This window comes from Haemaphysalis longicornis, unplaced genomic scaffold (genome assembly GCF_048455015.1).
Source record: "Haemaphysalis longicornis isolate Haplotype H1 unplaced genomic scaffold, Haemaphysalis longicornis Haplotype H1 scaffold_4, whole genome shotgun sequence".
Taxonomy (NCBI): domain Eukaryota; kingdom Metazoa; phylum Arthropoda; class Arachnida; order Ixodida; family Ixodidae; genus Haemaphysalis; species Haemaphysalis longicornis.
Window position 1 is genome coordinate 28870054 of NW_027526361.1, and position 19321 is coordinate 28889374.

The following is a 19321-nucleotide window of genomic DNA, read 5'->3' on the forward strand; positions in this document are numbered from 1 at the left end:
GTTTCCGCTGTCCCTTCGTGTGCACCTTCTGGCCACCACTAACCTCGTGCCTCGCCCGTTGTTTGGAAAACTCGGCTGGCTCTGTTCACGCGCACACTGCCCGCCTAACCGCGACTGTTTGAATTGTTTACCCCATCACTCCCAACACGGACGACCCTTGTGTGCTGATGATGAGATGCCCATGTGCTGCTTTGCCTGCATAGGTCACGTGGTGTCAGTCTTGCTTTCCCCCCTTCAGTGTGGACACGTGGGAACTTTCTGTGTGGCTGCCAGCCTCGTTGGTTTGCCACTGCTTAGCAATCGATGAAATGCTCAGAATCACTTTGTTTTTGTGGATGATCAAATGTCAAGCTTGTTGGGTCCCTTTTTTCATGCAGTCACGAGTTCTCCCGAGAATGCAGGTGACACATAACGCTCCGGCAAATCAAACATAGCGTCAGCACATATAGATAAGGGGCATAATTGGGGCAAATCCCACAAGGGAAGGTGTGCAAATATCAAGAGTTGGGGACGGGGAATCAAATATGAATTCAATTTTATATATTTGAATATGAATGATAAAATTGACTGCGAATCAAATCTCATATTTTCGAATACAAATATCTTTGCTAAATGTGCGTAGATAGAGCTTCAAAAAACATGGCTACAAAAACAAAAAAAAAGATAACTTAAGCATGGGACTTTAAAAATTCAAGACAAGGTAGCAAATCAGTGGAACGAAAATTCGGCGTATTTTTCCATGAATAAATGTGGGTTCCTCAACACCCTGGAAAGTAAATTTGGCTGGCTGCAGTCCCTCCAGTCATTGAACAGAGGCTAGGCATGCTAGTTGATAGTTTGACTTTGCTGCTAGCTGGCAAGTAATATATCTTGATTCTTCACTCATGCCACTATATTGACAGAAAACTTACATTCCTCTTATACATTTCACACAAGTAGCAGTCCGTTTCAGCTAAGAGCACCAGAGTTGGCTTATGCTTGTATCACACATGATTTACGTGTGTTAGGCTTTAGTGCACAGCTTTGGAGTCATGCAAGAAGCCAACCCGAAGGGGCAAGCCATGCGGTGAAGCTACAAAGCTTGCGTGTTGTGCGGCAGAGCCAACTTTTATTGCTCTTTCCTTTTTGGTAAGATGACATTAGTCCTTTTTGGTAAGACGACATGTCATCACCCCGATACAAAGGGGAAACCAATAGAAATCATCATCATCATCCGCTTCAAATGGGAAACCAATAGCAATCATCATCATCAGTTTGTGAATTTCGAATGTTGGAGCATTTCGAATACTTTGAACGGTAAAACTGCTCTGTGAATCAAATCGAATAGCAAGCGCTATTCGCAAATTATTTGAAGTTTTTAATGTTCTCACACCCCTACCTATTGGTCATCATTAGCAGGGAATAGGCACTTCAGCACAAAGGAGCAGCATGAATGGTTAGGAGGACAAGGCCGTTTCATTCATGGTAGGGCAGGAGCGGGTTAAGATGTTATTGGCTTATTCTGTTAATGAATTTAGTTTTGCCTTTAAGAGTGGACTGCGAGAATGGTGCAGGAGCTGATGTAGATGCATCATTCGTGTGTGGTGGCCGCAGTCAAAGCACGCATTCTGTCAGGATCGCGGCGTGTCTTGGTGGACTCTGCAGTGGCCGGAAACTTCCCACTCCTCCAAACTACCAATCAGAATTTTCGCGTTACGCCACTGACACCTGCTTTTCTGCAACACAAGCTCCTTCACGCTAGTGCATTAATATTGCAGTGCGCAATGAAAGCATCTTTAACAGTCATTAAGTTTATCAGTCACCTTCAAGAGCAGCTGAAAACTTCGTGTGAATTGATAAAGCTTTTTATGTACCTGAATTGATGCTGTCAAATATTAACTCTTTTGATGGCTTTCCCCCATTTGCACTTTCCCAAAGTATTTGCAGGCTTGCCTGATTGTCAAAAGAAACAAGCAATAACAGGGTTTTTTTTTTCTTTTGCATTTTGTTCTAACCTTTGCGTCAATCTAACAGCCTTGTGATTCAGTCTGGAACGCCTTGGTATTGGCCCCTTGCTATGGCACCTTACATTTTGATGCTGCTGTGTTATATGAATAGCTAGTTTCTACCACCCAATGATCTTTAACTTGTGAGGCATCTTTGTTTTACGTCTCTAAGTTGTTGCAGTCACTGGTTTCATAGTCGCAGCCTAGATGGGCTGAGTCACTACTGTATTTGACCGGAGGGGTAGCGTCCTGTAGTAAGTCACTGTCTGGCATGTATTGAGATAAGCATCCTGATATATAGTAAATTAGTGAAACTTGCTGTATCCCAGACAGTGCACCTACAACTGGATCCCACTTTGTAGAAATAAGCAAGATGTGAGAAAAGGAGACAAGTGAAACAATAAAATGAGCGGCCAACTTTTTTTATATTCCTTCTGAGGACAGTTTAGTTGTAATATTGATTTAAAGTATCCTTCCTGTGCCATTTTATGCTATTCAGTGCGTATCACATCTTCGTAGTGCACTCAAGTCTGAATAAAGCTTCTTAGGCTCCCGATGCTAGACGCGACACATAATGGTAGCATAAAAAGAAAATATTTCATGAACGTGTGTGCAGCACAGTTTGTGCAGATGCAACTTCCAAAAGAGCCTGTTGGTACTTGGGAATGCAACTTACACATATTTTTAGAACAGCGCCTATTTTGGTGTCATCCCTACTGCAGTTTTTTACACATCCTTCTTGTTGTGTGCATGTGTGCAGTTGTGTAACATTGAGATGCATGGCACCCTGCTGGCATGCAAATGTGGGGTGGTATCAGGGATGACTGTGGAACAACTCGGTTTCAGTGTCCCTGGACGACAGTACGCTGGAGGCCAAGACAGAGCTGAGCCAGGAAAAGGTGCTGGAGATGATCGAGTCTGCCTACCCCAACCCCATGTCTCTCAGCGACCTTTCCAAGTAAGCCACCCGGCACCGCGTGGAGCTTGTTTGGCTGCAAAGTGCGATGTATCAGCACAATCCTGCGGTGCTGCACTAGCTCCTCCTTGGTCCCCACCTATTGCCAACTCTTTTCACTGGGGTGTTGTTGTGGGTAGGGTTACACTGCACATGCGAATGAGCAGGCAGGCTGAAGGTTAAAAATTAAAGCCGTTCCACTCAATGTGAAAGCTGTCGGAAGTGCAGAGCAGTGATTTGCCATAATGGGCTGTAGCGCTGTTATCTGCTCACTGCTACCACCCAATGCAATTCAAATTTCCCAGCTTCGCAGTGCTTCTGCGCCTCCTGCCTGAAGCTGCACCAATGGGAGTTCTGCTCTTTTTGAGCTTGCTTTTCCTCCCCCACGTGCCGGCGTTGCACTGCCACTTTTTTTACTTACTATCGTAAAAACCAACCCAACGAGCGTTCCTAACTAATGAACGCGGGCACTGCTGGTTAATTATATATATATTTTGCCTCAAAAGTACCTGCAGTTTTTTTTGCGCTAAACGGGGAGATGTATGACGAGCGCCAGCGGTTCATGAGTTTTGATGACCGGTTCATGAGCAGTTCATCACTATATAAACCGCTTGGCTTTTGAAGCCTCTGGGTTACGCCGCGATGACAAAACGCCGTGTGGCTCTATGTGGGTCCAGCGAGCGAGCTACGACGACAAGGCGAGCCCCTAAAGTGCTCTGCACTTAAAAACAGTGCCCCCTGAGGCAAATCAAAAGTGTCAGTTTCTTATGCTCGCGTCTGTTCTTTGTGCTCCCAACATTTTTAAAGTTTTGTAGAGCTCCCCCAAAGTGTGGTACGAGAGCTCCAGGACATATTAATACTCAATGCTGATGCAGTAATTTTGGCCAGATGCTGTAAAATGCTAACAGTGCTGCATACTGTAATTTCATGGCCCAGAATTGGAGACATTATACATACTCATGGCTACTAAACCTCATTCTTTCAGGCTTTGGCTATATACGGCTTACCTGGGCTATAAAATTTATGTGCGCACGTGTGAATAGGTGTTTTTGCAAAGTGAATATGAAGCTAGCTGCTGCGGTGCATGGTGCTGCAAGGCCAAGCACACGGTACTCAGGTGCCCAGGTCTCTGTAGGGACATGGCTGTGTGGCCACATTCATTCGCCATCTGAAGAGGCGATATGTACTATAAGGTGAAAGCTATATTGAATCCCCCGGAAAGTAAACATTGCGCTGTAAGACACTCTTGGTTTTGCACGGCATCTTCCTCGGTCGCTTAGTAACCTCAATTGTACCTTACTGTCACTGGATGTTTTGCCAGATGTATTTTCATCAAACCCTGAATTAGGGCTTCCAAAGCAACATGATGCACATGGGGTCCTTGAATATACAGTCATGGACAAATAAAATGCAAACACAAAAATACAAACTGGAACGCACTAAATTACAAAATACTGTTCGTGGGGGTCAACTAATGGTGCGCTACTGGTATATTTGGATAGGCACATTTCCCAAATTTGTTACTGTAATTATGCTACGCATAAATTTGGCTGGCATGGAAAGAAATTGCACCATCTGTGTGCCCTGGTTCATATTTTCGTGATTGTATACACCTTAAATGGGCCTTGCAGACAAAATACAGGTTTGTTTTATTCGAAAGATTTCGTGTTTTATGGTGCCCCCCAGCGCTCGTCCGGAAGCAAATGATGCCGTATTCAGTGAGAAATTGATCAATTTAGGTTAAAATTTTGATTCTCCTACCTAATCCTGTGTTTTCATGATGTCTGCCATGAAGTCAAAAGGGCGGGTCATAAAGTCAAAATGAACTTCCAGTCTGTCATTAGGCCCTGCAGCCTTGCTTACTGTCAGTCCTCTCAGATGGTGCTACGTATACTCAGCCACGGACCGTTGTCCGCCATTGCTTTGTTTTTGACTGTATTTGCACCTGACCTCTTTTTGTTACGGTAGAAAGTAATCGTTTCGTGAAACATGGGGTATGCTCGACAAACAGGCTCATGCAAGACAATGTCGCTTACGCCAATCGGCCAGTGTCCTGTAAGACAACCCCAAAGCGGCGGACTGCTGTGCAGCTAAAACAAGCATAGTCCGCCCAGTGCCAACAGCGGTGCGCATCATTACTTCAATGTTTACGTGCATTTCCATAACCTTCATTGTTTACCCCTCCATTCTTACCACTGTAAAATCAATATGCATTACATTTAACACAGAGAGTTCATTTGGCGAGCTTATAAGCCCTGCCTAATTTGCGCTTGCATTTGCCAGCTTCAGTCAATCGCACAGCTGTGCAGAAGACAACATAGGTTCTGTTGCGGGAAATGTGCTAGTGGGTCGCGTGGCCATTCCCTTTTTTCTTAATTTTACAGCTCATTTGAGCTAAGTTCATGTAACAGTGGTGTCAGTATGATTCTAACGAGGCAATCTTCCGAAAGAACTTACCTTGTGTTTTGTCTGCATGGCCCTTTTAAAAAGGCTGACTGAGAGGCGAGTAAAGGGTAGCCTGTGAGTACGCTGGCTGCATGTTCTCTCCACCCTGAGTGGGCTCGCATGTGCAATCCTGCAGGAACAGCCACTGTGACCCCGAGGCGGTTCACTTGCACCTGCGTGAGCTCCTGGCCAAGAACCTCATCAAGGAGATGGAGTCGGGGAGCTTCACCCGCGTGGTCCACAACGACACCGGTGAGGCACATGCTTGCTCCTCTGAGGCAGGGCGAGGAAGGGCATGGTGGGGTCAATTCAAACCCGGGGAAGGAGAGTTTTAAGCTGAGTCATTGGGAGTTTTGATAGCAGGACAGCATATCACTAAAAGGGGTAGAAGTTTTGAAATGCTAAGCTAGAACATCAAAGAGTAGAAGCTTTTTTTGGGCTCAGAGCCAGTGTTATGCTGTTGTCATCTTGCAGCTGGCAAAGAAAACGTGTTGCCATTTTGTTTGCGGATGCAGATGCCTCGGTACGCATGATTTGCTGCTTGATATTCCCCTCTTATATAGTCTTCTTCTCTGCACTGAATTTCATAGCCACACGTGAAAAACATATTGGACTGTAATCGTGCATTCTTTTCTTTTTAGCCCTGCTCACGCAGGACATGGACACGGATTCACTTGAATTCAGTCAGCAAAGAACTACTATAAAAAACTCTAGCCTGGGAAGCAAGTGGCTTTCCAGGCTAGAGTTTTAAACATTAAAGAATACAGACAGCTGCTTAGATAAGTTGCAGTAATGATTAAACGTTATTATTTTTTGAAGCACTTCACTAATGATTTAAAGCTAGCAAGGATAACTTTTCTGTGCAGCAAAATCAAGTACAGAGCCAAGCTTTATAGCCAGAGAAAGGAATGTGTGTATTTATATTCAGTTTCTTTTGAGGCTTGTCATGCAATGAAAACATTTTAGATTTCACTTGTCGTAATTCAAAGCAATCTACATTGAGACAACAGCCAGGCATTATTTAAACAGTTAAGTGAAGGAAAGTGGCAGACAGTGGCAGAGACCACTAATGCACCCTTTGAGGTCAGGACATCTGGTCACCCCAACTGTGATGAGCACAATGAAAGTCTGACGTACCAACGTAGTCTCAAGCAATTCCTACCCAGGCTGTATTAACAGTTTCAGCGTTGGCCAGCCTGGCCTGAAGGTGTCGTTGTTGTGCGCAGAGGTGAAGATGGTGCGCCAGATGCCCACGGTGCATGGCTCCCAGCAGCCGACCATCGCCATCATCACCGCCCAGTACTGTGAGAAGCTGGCCGTGGACGTCATGATCGAGAACAAGAACACCTTTGTGCGCTACAAGACCGAAGGTGTGGGCCCGTTTTATTCCCCAGCCCCCGCTGTTCCACAGGGAAGCTGTTGCTTGTCCACCACGTTTGTGCTTTGAGCTCGGAGGTTTACACCTTGCCAGTCCAGGAAGCAGCGATTGCAAGCCACATTATACAACCAACTTGCAGTGGCTCCACCTTGGTTGATCAAGCAGTTTAACTCTTTCGGGACCGCTCCATAGGCCGTCGATCACATATGATTGATGGTTTCGCGAGCCTGCACAATACAAATTTTCGCTCGGTGGAACACCTAGCGACATCTAGGAGATAGTTTAAAAACTGGAGTTTTCTCTTTTGTGAAGTTTCTTTTTGTTATCGCCAGGCGGCAACGCATCAGATATTTTATTCTGACGGGCAGTGGTTTTGAATGTAAACAAACATGGCGTCATACTCGCGCGAGCGCGATAAGGAATCCGCCTCGTTTCGTCTCGCATATTTTCACCTTCTACTGTGGATTTTAACGATTAGAGTGGCAGTGAAGAGTCGGAATGCGGCTTTAGAGATCGATTTTCAGCTCAAGTGAGGATTCGGGTGTCAATCAGCCTTGAACATCAAATCGCGCTCAAAGGTGGGTGTTGGTTTCGGATTCAATTGACTCTGGAGTAGGTATGTGCGCTCTAAATATGTTCTGGCTGGTTTATATTTGTTCGCTAGGGTGTTAACTACCTATGGTGGTGATCTCCTGCCACCAGCGCAGAAACGGACCAAGTTTTCGCTGAGACGAGAGCCCGACGTGCACCTGGGCGACGACGTAGCCATGGTCCTAGTGCCAAAGAGATCACACAAAACAAAAAACCAGTTTCACCTAGCCGCATCAAACTTTCGCGATGAAGAAACAAAGCATTGTGTTAGATTTTGTATATCCTGAAATAATTTTATTCTTTTTGTATATTTTTATATTTACGCTTTTTTCTATCTTTTTCTGTAGTTTTTTTACGAAGTTCTTACTTTCAGATTTTTTCATGGTTCTATCGTCAGTGTTGAAGTAAAACTTTGTATTCTATGTCAAAGAACATGTAATTAGCTGCATTTTGGTATATGCTAAGGCAGGATGGTGCCTTTGCTTTATGTAATAAAAATTTGTACAGAGACCTCCCTTTTTCATCACTTTTTCCAGCGGTCCCGAAAGAGTTAATCCTCCCAGGGTTAAGTTTATTGAGACATCACAAGCAACACTGAAATAAGAATCATGCATGTGACGGCAGGGTGGGCGTTAGAAATGGTAAAATGTAGTCAGAAGGGAAGAGTTGCATTGCTGGAGGTGCATTTTTAACTTTTTGAACACCTAGTATAGTTTTGATAGCTTTCATGTTGTTAAGTCAAGTTGAAACGTACAGCAGTAAGCCATAATTAATTTTTCACCAGTGAAAGGCACACAAAGGAATAAATAAAAATTGAGAAAGCTGTTGCTTCCCCATATCCAGCGGGCCTACCACTGCATGGGATGCTTTCTGGGAGTGCAACAAGTTACTCTTTGTTGGCGCTGCCATAGTTGCATACAGGAAGCTTGCAATAGACTGCTGGGCTGTGCAGTGAGGGGTGGTATAATTGTGACTGTGTACTTGAGGTTCTGTAGAAGGCACTCAGCCCCGTGTAGAACATAAATTTGGGGCTGCGGTGTAGCACTTTTCTTCTGAAGACCTGTTGTGGGCCAAGCTAGTGCATCAGTGGACAAAGTTTGTAGTTTCGCAGGAAGGTGGCCAAACGTGGGCCTTTTTTATTGGTTCCCTGTTTCCGTTGTGATACCACTTACTTCCAACGCTTATACTTTATTAAATTTTCCTGGCAACTGTGGTTAACTCGAGAGAGTCGTTTTCACACCCACTGAAAGGAGAAATTCCCACGTGTGGTATTTACCTGCATGCATTGTTTTGCACCAGCGTAGCTTGCCTGCCTCGCAGCCTCGTGTGCATGTGGCTGTGCCCCCTCATGTATGTGTCTGCGTGTGTGTGTGCAGGGGAATCCAACGTGTACACCCTGGGCAACATTGGGGCCCACCGGGTAGTCTCGACCAAGCTGCCTGCCGTGGGCCACTCCCGGGCGGCCATCATAGCCGCCGGCAACACCACCACCCGCCTGCTAGGTGGGCCTCACCCATGCACTTTCCGCACTGGTGTAGACTGAGCATTGGGCACCCAGGCGTGCACCCGCTGAAGGAGGGTAGTTATATTTTTACTTTGAGAGCGGTGTCCGAGACATTGTCGCCTTGTCGGAGGAAAATACATCGTTTGAGAAGTGTATCTTGCAACTCGCTTATGGCAAACAGCAGAGCCACTCACAGTGATTTTTTTCTTCTTAGGACTCGAAATGTTTGCTGATTTTTACCACTTTTTTTTTTTTTTGCCCCTCCTGCTTATGTTTTTAAGCTTGCAGTATTGAATAAATAAATAGACGAAATTGCTGATAGTTTCTGGGAACTTTTGAAGTCAGAAATCCCCCCCCCCCCTCTCCCCTTTAAGGTCTCCTTAAAGCTGCTGTGCTGGCACTGACTAATGCATACCAAAGTCACTCTAGGTAGTATCGTAAGTGGAGGAATTCTTTACATATTGCCTCTCTATTCTGTTACCTGAACGGCATGGAGTTTCATACAATAACAACTAGAGGTGAATCTGGCACTGCGATTGTCCGTCGCAGTGGGTGTGATGGGTAGTTCTGAATTCGGATTGGTGTTCGATGGCTTGTGGAAGTTACTATAGATTGAATCATGCAGGCAGTTTCATTTTCGTTTTGGACTTACATGAACACATTTGCCTAAGCAGGGGTGTTGGAAGAACCGTTCAAAAATACGTTTCTCCTTGAGTTGCATGCCGCGCGCGCATTGATGCTGCCCTGGGTGGAATGTTTTATAGCCACAGTGCTGAATTGGGTGGGTTATCAATTTATTGCCGGCACAGTGAGCACAAAAACACAAATGACAGTGCCGTGTGCAGCGAAGTTGTCTGCGAATTAGAAGTTGCAATGCTGCTCATTCGGCAGAGCAATGTATTTTCAAAGCTGATGGCTGTTGCGAATTGCTTGGAACGGTCACATGTCTCGTGTGAACGCTGGCTCCTACGGCGTAGACCAGCAGTACTGGCGGCTGGTTGGAACGCTTCTTGATGAATGTCACTAATTCAGGCTAGAATAACTTCTCCAAAATGTAATCGGTTTTTTTTTTAGGAGCATAAAGCTTTTCTTAATATTAAAAACTACAAGCGTCGAAACTTTTACAAACAGTTTTTGGAGAAGTTCACATTCCGCTGTAGTTGGCGGCAAATGGCAAACCTACTCTGCAAACTTCCTCGACTCCGTGCTTGCTTTCTATTTAAACGGACCATTTTATTTCACACAAAACCTGTTTTTGGTCACCAACTTTCTTGTTTGCCATGTAATTTGTAAACAGCGAACTGCACAATGAGTTTCGTTGACAAAAAACACAATTTGCGCAGCCTTAGGCCCGTTTCAATTCTACAAAATCCGGTTCCAGAACTACCCATCATTCCCATCGAAGTGTAAGCGCCGTCTTGGAGTTCGCATTGACACTAGCGCCCGACATACAAGGAAAGTAGCCCAGTTTCTGAAATGGATTAAACTAGCGCCGAGTACGCTGATCTTTCTTCGTCGTAAATGACGTTTCACAACTCGGGTAAGCTCACGACCGAAGCAGCGGAGACGAAGCGATGTTTTTAAGGTCACTGCCTTTGTCCGATGTTCAGTGCCCAAATGGTCCATACAATTATGCCCTCTAGTTATAATTGTATGAAACTCTATGCTGAAAGGATCTCCCTCAAAACGCCGCAGGCACCTTCCAGAAGGTGGACTACATCTTCCTAGTCGGGGTCGGTGGTGGAGTGCCCCATTACACGGATCACAGCCGGCACGTGCGCCTGGGTGACGTGGTGGTGTCGGCACCCCAGCCGCCGGTGTCCAACGGCAGCAGCACGGCCAACGGGGGTGTGGCAGCCCACCCGAGCCAGCACGTGTACCTGTTCGCCGAGCAGCAGCAGCGGTCGCCCGACCAGGCACCGAGCAGTCGCGAGCCGTCCCCAACAGAGCTGGCCTACACCATCAAGACGTGGTGCCCACCGGAGCTGAGGTGCGGTGGCAGATGGCTTGCACGTTGGACGTGCCCGTGGAATGATGGCCTTTCTGCACGTGTGGGCTAGCTGACCAGTGGAACAAAACTTCTGTTGGTGTCAGTGACTGGTGGGCTGTGGGTTAACCCGATGGGTTGTGCTTTCTAGGGTTGGTATCAGCAGGCACTGTTGAACTGTGTGCAACCCTTGTAGGAGGAAAGTTGGAGGGGACGTGGTGTTGAAGAATTCTGTGGAACTGAGGTGGCCATTGAAGGGGCATATAAACAAGGAAGGCAGAATCTGTTTATCGTGCCTTTCACTGGGTATTGTGAATCCACCAACTGTTGACCCTACAAATATACGAGCTTCTTCACTGTCATTATTTTGTGTTTGTCAGCAGTCAGGCATAGAAGAACAAGCTTCAGCCATAAGTCATTTAAATGGGACTCAGGGCATACCTACAAAACAAATATTTTGTGTCACGTTTCTGCTGTTGTGTGGATATGTTATAGTGCTGGTTCGTAGTATTATTCATCTTCACAGCGCAAAAAATAACGGGACAAAGGGGAAGAACACACTGGACAGGCGCTGAACCAAAACTAAAATTTTTTATTGAAAGACACAAATATGAAGCCATCGAAGGTATAAAAACAAAGCTAAAAGCATGACACATGAACCCACTAAAAGCAACTGCGCAGGCGCATGTTCTCATACACCACCCTCATCAAGATACGCCAATTCAGCTTCTAAAAGCGACAAAGATGGAGCGCTAACTCACGAGTCAGACATTTTTCGAATTTTATACGCTTCAGCGCTAGTCCAGTGTGTTCCTCCGCTTTGTCCCATTATGTTTTGCGCTGTGAAGATGAATCTGTACCAACTAACCCAGTTTTCTGCGCTACTTCGTAGTATTATTCCACATGCTTCCTACAGGTTGTGTCCTTTCTGTGAACATGCAATGGGAGCTTATTTGTGTGCACATGCACAGTTAGCCATGCTAGAGGTGCAGTTCTGAGGCACTGTGCATCAATTTGACCTTGCACTAACTGCAGAAAATGTGGACAGTGCATATTTACCCGAAAACTTGGGGTAAGGGTAGCCAACGTGCACAACAATGATTCATGGTGGGCATGTGAGCAAGCGGAGAAGGCAGCCTGAGCAGGATGCTGCTTAACGTAGTGGTACTAGAACGGCGCAGGTATCTGTCATCAGAATTCCAGGCATGCTACTGTACAAGCACCCGCAACGATGCACTCTGGAGTGAATAAGAGTAGTTCACGTCTATCTCTAAAAAGAAAAGTATGCAACCAAAGCGTGATGACCCAGTGATGACATGGGGCGGAAACTTGCGCGCGTAAACACTTTGGAACAAAACTTTGAGAGAAGAGCTTTGAAAGAAGAGTGACAAGAGTAACAGTTTGCACAGGAAACAAGCGTCTCGCATTACAGAGCGAACTCGGGTGGCAGACATCCTGGCTCAAAATAAGAGGAGGAAGAAGTGGAGTTGGGTCCAGCGGTGTAATGTTGACAACTGCAGCCAGTGGGCCATCCGACTGTAACAGAATGGCGCCTCCACCGAGGGACGGGATTGGAAGTACGGGAAGACAAATGGCTTGATGTAGGGATGAGGCAAGGAAATTAGCACAGGATAGGTGCAGTTGGAAGTTAGAGGGGAAGGTCTTTGCCCTGCAGTGGACGCAAATAGTCTGATGACGACAGTGAGTGCTGCAGCATGTTGTGCTATCTGTCGAACAATGGCTTGCTTCTATGTATGTACACTGTTTGTTGCCAGCATAGGCCACCCACAGCACTTTTCTGCTTGGAGCCAGCTCTCCTGCTGGTGGATGCGTCACCTGGCTTTTGTTAAACCGTCGTACAGAAGCGATGATCAACCGTTTGTCAGCGTCCCAAACGATGGCTGTGCAGGCTGCAGCAGCTGGCTGAAGAGCTGTGGCAGCAGGGTGCCGAGCAGCCCGAGCTGAGGCCCTGGGAGCGCTACATTGAGGACGGGGTGCGGGCACTGGCAGACCAGGAGTCGGACTTCGCGAGGCCGCCAGACACCTCGGACCGCCTGTACATGTCCATCGGGGCCAAGGACCTCATCGAGGTGGCGCACCCAGCTCCCCAGCAGGGGGCACCGGACCACAGGTGGGTGCCCAACTTGCTTTGAAACTTCACCCGTTGCCCTGAGTGTAGGTGGTATTCGTTGAAAAGTTTAGCGGTCAATTTCTTAGCTTGGCAACACTGGAAACGGCCACAGACATGGCCCATGCGCCACGGACATGGTGCAGCTTGGGCCACTGCGCCCGCATGCCACAGAAAAAAAACACCGGCGTGCGTCGTCTGTTCCGTTTCAGCCTGATTCTCAACAGTGGTGTCAACAGAGATGTTATTAATCGCACTCACACTGGACTCGGGCCAATACTTTGTGCTAGGTGATGCAGAGTTTATTAACGTGCAACACAGTCACGGACGAGTACCGCCATCCCGCGGAGCCCGACGTAGCGAGTGACGGCGCACTCACGCGGTTGCCTGCATGCATGCCTCGCCAGTGAATACAAGCAATAAGTTCACACTGTGCTCACTTTTACACCTTGTAGTTTGTGGCAGTGGTGTATCCCTTCCAAATATTTTTCAAGAATGCCTCCGCAGAGCCTTTTTGATAACATTTAGTGCAACAGCATTTTTTAAATACCGTTCGTACAAACTGTACAAACTGCACAGTTCTGCAGTTAGTACAGCACCAACATTGTTCACAGTGCCACCTGCTTCTTCTATTCGTTTGTCATGCCTCCAAACCATTTTTCATTAAGTAAATGGCAGAAAGAGGCTTCAGAGTAGCACAGTCTATGTAAGATGAGGGATTCTGACAGGCACGTCCCCTGTGGCTGTCCCCTGTGGCTGCAGGCTTCCCGGGCGGCCCGTGGTGCACTTTGGTAGCGTGGCCTCTGGTCTGGGCAGCGTGGTGCGCGATGACAGCAGACGCCACGCGCTCGCTGAGGAACACGGGATCCGGGCGTTTGACACCGGGTTCGACACCGTGGTGGAGTCCATCTTCGGCAACCGCAAGGACCACTACGCTTTCATCCGGGGCATCGCCGACTACAAGGACGGCAGCAAGGGACGGGAGTGGCAGCCGTACGCTGCACTCGCCGCGGCCGCCTTCATGAAGGCGGTTGTGTGTGCCCTCGACCCCGCCGAGGAGGACTGATCCTCTGCCACGCATTCGTCCTGCTGGATTGCCAAACGGCCGGATCCGTAGCCAAAAGCCGTTTTGTGACAAGTGAGCAAACGCACCGCCTTGCAGCACTCTTTCGGCAAGCAGCTAGAAGGCCCAGCAGTGTAGAGCACTAGCTAACGGGCACTCTTGTTACACGATGGTCCCATTGTTGTTGGCCCAGTTGCCAGCTGTAGCGGCTGCATTTATAAAAGGAAGGAGAAGTGCAGTTCACATGAGTAAGCCATGCAAATAAGATAAAATGTCTGAATTTATCCAGAGTAGCCATATACTAAGGCTTCGTTTGTAGCATTTAGCAGCCTCGCCACATCAAGCCCAGCGAATAATCTAATGTTTTGCTGCTAATCGTCATTTCTTTTTAACACACGAGTTATGTGCAGTGCAGCGTGTTGCAAGTTGTTCGTCATAACCAGCCACATTAATGTGCCACAAGAAAAGTTGTTTCTTGCATTTTCAGTTTTTCATACTACTATGTGTAGGCAGAAACAGCAGCCACATGCCCTTAGCAGCAGTTTTACTCATTCTTGCGTTTTATCTCCAGTCAGTTTTTTCTAATTTCCCAGTCAGTATTCATTTATTGCAGCGCGTGCAGTTATTAAAGGGTTAATGCTTCTTCAATCCACTCTTGCACTTGACCAAATGATCTCAGCTGAGGGCTTTATTTTTTTTTTAACAAGCATACAATGGATACTGGACGTGGGCTCATATCCTGCCTCAGCTTATATGCTCTGGTGGCTTTGAACTTGTTTGTTTGTGCGAACGGCCTCTACAAACAAGTGCAGCATTGGAAACAATTTGCTCATTTGTCATAAAACAGGCATACTGTGTGTACAAACAAGGTGTGCGAGTGACACTTTAAAATAGAAAGTATTTTGAGAACAAAAAGTAATTCAGAGGATTCTACTCAAGCAATGACACATCTGGCTGGAGCACACCAGTAATACTTTTTATTTTATTCTTTTTTAAGTTCTTGATACCCGAGTGTGTTGCAGATATACCTAGATATCGTCTTGGGTCATCCATGTCTTTCGTTGGGGTGAGAAGAGTCGCTTCCCAGCCAAAGGTAAGCCATAAAGCAGACCCTCCATCCCTCCATAGGCATGGCAGTCGGTCGCATCATTGCCGGTGTGAATAGAGGTGCCATTTGCCCACATGCCTCTTGGGAAGAAAGTGTGTGGATCTCTGTTTATGAAGCTTCAAGCCAAATATGAATACTAATGTATCTAAGGCAGAGTTCTACATCTCTAAGGCCATGTGTGCAGGTTGGAGCACTGTCACATTCGTGCTCTAGGGTGGAATTTTAGGTTCGGTCCATCGCTTAAGCGTCTATTGTACGAACCCTTTTGGAATGGACAGAACTCATAGTGTCACCCCTGGTTTGTGTATTGGGAATTTGCCTCTTTTTCCCTCCTCTGTTGTGAACAACAGGCTAAGGAAGTTTTCATATTTGCTTCGTGTGTAGCGGCAGTGGAGATTTCATTCCTTTTTTAGGCTTTGCTTCGAAGTGGTGGTCTTTGATGTCGTCGATCTCATTTTCGGTGTTGGCGTCTGGTGGCCGTGGTTGAGCAGATGCCACCACGAGACGGGGATCAAAAGAGAAGTGCATTTTGTGTCGACTCAGTTACCTCGTTTCAGGAGGCAGAGCTTTGCTTTTACCTGTTGACCACATGCTATGCTCGTACAAAACGCTGGATGATTCGCCGACTGTGTAACATAACAGAGAGATGCGGCGGCTCACTTTTGAAAGCTGGTGGTGCTCAAGGAAAGTCTGGTCGTTTCTTGTGTGGCCGAGTGCGCTGCAACTGTACGTGCTGCTTCTTACCCGCCACAGGTAGCCAAAGATCAAGTATTGAGTGTTTCCATGCCGGCTAGGGCTTAGTGGTAGCTGGGCCTTCGGTGTGAGTGAAGTGCAGGAAGCAAGCTGGCCCACTGAGTTGTTGTTGTACCTGCGGAACAAAGAATGCAAGTATACGAGCAGAGCAGATGTAGCAGCATTCGTTACATCCTTCTTTCTCGTTTTAAAGCTCGTGCTGCCACTGAAGTTATTTTCTCTGCAAGTCATTCTGGTTTACTTTTTGCAGCATCTCAGTGTGACTCGACAAATATTAGAGCAGACCAGTGTGAAGTTTGTATTTAGCTGTTGGCTAGTGCCAAATAGGATCAAAGCTTTTTTTTCGTCGTTTTGTATTTTCCAAACGTATCCTGTTGTGTTTCAACGCCAGAAAAAGATCTAGGTTGCAGAAAGAACGATTGGATAATCTCTCCTAATATACAACATTGTCCTGTGCTAAGTTCTATCTGCAAGTTGCATTTGCTGCTTTGGACGTGTGGACAGGTTAGACCCTGGGTGGTGTCACAACTTCTGCACAGTTTAGAAGGCCCGTTCCTCTTTATCTCAGAAAGAGCATCTGTTACGAAAGCACGTAGGGCAGAGGTTAAGAAACTTCGGTCAAGCTGTGGTGCAGTCTAGCTGCAGCTTCAACAGCAGTGAGTGCGAAAATTTCGAGATAAGCAAGGTTTGCAAAAGCACTATGTCTTCTGTAGTTGTGTGGGCAGCGTGAGTGAGATGACGACAAAGGTGCTGGTGTGTGGTGTGCTCAGTATGCATATTGCTCAGTCGTGTGAGGGCAAAGACATAAATAAAAGAAAGCAGGAAGTTGTGCAAGAGCATAGCAGACTTTATGCTGGAATAAAACAAAAACAGAGGAGGATTAGTGGCCAGCAGAATCTGCAGCCTCTCTAGTGACCACACAGTTTGCGAGGGTGTTTTTGGGCCTCTAGACAGCTTGCGGGATGGCCAGAAATAGATTTGAAGGGCTTTGCTGCATGGTGATGAGGTGCAGGGAAAGATTTCAGCTGTAAAGCTCCTTCTGTTTCCCATTTACTGCGGCACAGCTAAGTTGTGCTTTGGTCAGTGCACTTCAGCTGCAGAGAATCTTTCTTGGAATAGATACGTTCTATTTAGCAGTGGAATATCGGCATTGTACATCAGTGTTCGCTAGCTGTGGTGCATTTGACATTGGTACCACCTTTACATTGTATACAAATCTTCTTTTGGTGCCAAAAATAAAGTTTTATTTCACGGTGTGGTGAAACACTAGAGACAGCAGCCACGTAAACTGCCTGTCTGAGTGCACCTCAAGGGGCCATAAATGTTTTCCTAAGTTTGTGTGGTTTTAACCCCCAATGCATCGTTCGTGTTTTCTCGAAGCCAGCCCCTTCTGTTATCCTCTCTGAAAATTTACATGAACTCAACCAGCAGGATCTCTTGCTCAGTTCAGTGGAGAAGCCAGTTCATACCTTGAGAAGGTTGTGTACAAACTTTTTTTTTTTTCTAAGGAACAAACCTTTCTTGACAAATCAATCACGTATCTCCTAGCAGAAGGCGTGCGTGTATATTTACGCCAGTACCTGCCAGCAGAGGCACTGTGACACATGGGCAACTCTTTGCTCAAGTTAACACACTGAATAAAATTAGAGGAGAGGCCAGTGTTACTCATTTAAGGTGAAAACAACAACCGTGCACAAAAGTCATGCGCCTCACCGTGTAGCTGCATTGTATACCGTGTTTGTGTACTTATGTACTGCTTATGTTCCGTAACAGAGTTGCCTGCACCTTGATTCATGCCCAGGGGTCGGGTCACAGGTGCGAGATTGCATCGCACAACTAGTCCGACAGCATGCACTTTGCGAACCTACAAGGTGCACAAACAGAAAGACAAGCAAGTGACACACCAAGCAAAAATGCTGGCTGCAATAGCCACTGTCTGGTCCACTGAAACGTCACTGTTAACTATGCAAGCTGTCTCTAGGCTTGAGACAAGTTAATGACACGATCTATAACTATCATTAATGTAAAGTCTTCGAACTAGGCAGTGGTTAATTTCGATACACCAGAGAAGCGGATTGGCGAAGGTTATCTCCCTGCGACCTTGGCACTACATTATCAAGCCACCCCTGTCAAACCTCTTTCATGGAAGTCAAGTCTTGGATGATTGGATAACTCTGTGTTTCAATGGTTTCGTGTTCAAAAAAAGTGTTATCGGTCATTTTTTGTTGTTGTGCCCCCTTCTCTTAATAGCAAATGCGCCTTTCTTAAAGTTAAAAGATGGTGTTTAAATGAAAATGAAAGCAGGATTACAATATGCATAGAAAGCTCCAATGTCCATCCTTGGTTTCATGAATTCGTACTGCTTTTGTGCTGTAGAGCTTTGCTAAACTGATTGTGATGTCCAAATGGCAATTAGAGTGGGAAATATGCTTTCGCATCAGTTGTGACATATCACTCTAACATCCTACGCATTTGTTACACTCTATGATAACCTGACGACTTGTCAAAAACAAAAAGAAAGAAAGATAGAGAGAAAAAGCCTCAAAAAAAGTTTCCAAAATTTCAACACTTCTTTATAGCAACGCTTTTTTTTTTTCTCCTCGCTACTAGGCACTGGAATCCCTTTCAATGTAAAAAAGCCCGTTGTATGCACTAAACAGTAGTGCAAATAAGGGTGCCCAGAATGCCGATGTTGCACCCTGCCTTGCAAATGTCTGTTCGTAAGTCAGGTGAAAAAGAGAATGTGGTTGGAGGGAGAAGGGAATGTGAAATGGACGCTTGCTCGGCCTCTGGCCCATCGGTCAGCTTATGAACAGTTTTCATCGGTAGTGACTACCAGGCGTCGTCGTACGTGATGTCCAGCTCCACCAGACAGTGCGTCTTGGTTGTTTTAAAGGTTTCTCTTTCTTGTGTGTGCTATGTGAACAAAGTTGACGCCACTGTTTGATTTTATTTTTGTAACAGCTTGTTGATCAAAGTCGGGCTTTGCTGCATGACTGCAGCCCGCACGTGTCACAACTTTTTGCCCTCTCCTGTTCCTGTACCACAAATGCTCCCGTAGAGAGAGAATAAAGACGTTAATATATTCCCCCCTCCGTGAGAAGTTGGCCTGTGTTATTCCGTGACGGTTCATTGTAAAACAAATAACTAAATAATGATAACAGATTCTATGAAAAACTTACCATTCCTATGGTTGTCAGACAGGGTGCTCTAACAAACCAGCAACTCAGGTTAGTACCAAATTCAGAAAGCAGCAAGTCATTCTTAATTCATTCAAGCAGCACCAAAGATAACCTCACTAGGATGCAGTGCACTTTATGGGAAGCAACCAGAAACTAAGTTTGACCACATACATATGGCAGGAAGGTGTAGCCAAGGTGCACAATGGCAGGTGTGTGCTTAATTAGACACTGAAGTAATTTCT

General features: G+C 46.1%; 1 protein-coding gene across 1 annotated transcript in view; it reads left to right on the top strand.

Moving 5' to 3' along the window:
* LOC144178420 (uncharacterized) overlaps positions 1–18992 on the top strand; it is a 47348-nt gene extending 28356 nt beyond the window's left edge. Inside the window, exons 6-12 of the mRNA XM_077706263.1 lie at positions 2832–2943; positions 5522–5637; positions 6612–6755; positions 8731–8856; positions 10554–10848; positions 12755–12976; positions 13736–18992. Coding sequence (XP_077562389.1) covers positions 2832–2943; positions 5522–5637; positions 6612–6755; positions 8731–8856; positions 10554–10848; positions 12755–12976; positions 13736–14039 — 1319 coding nt within the window. The 3' untranslated portion in view covers positions 14040–18992. The remainder of the gene's footprint in view (positions 1–2831; positions 2944–5521; positions 5638–6611; positions 6756–8730; positions 8857–10553; positions 10849–12754; positions 12977–13735) is intronic.
* Positions 18993–19321: the final 329 nt, after the last annotated feature.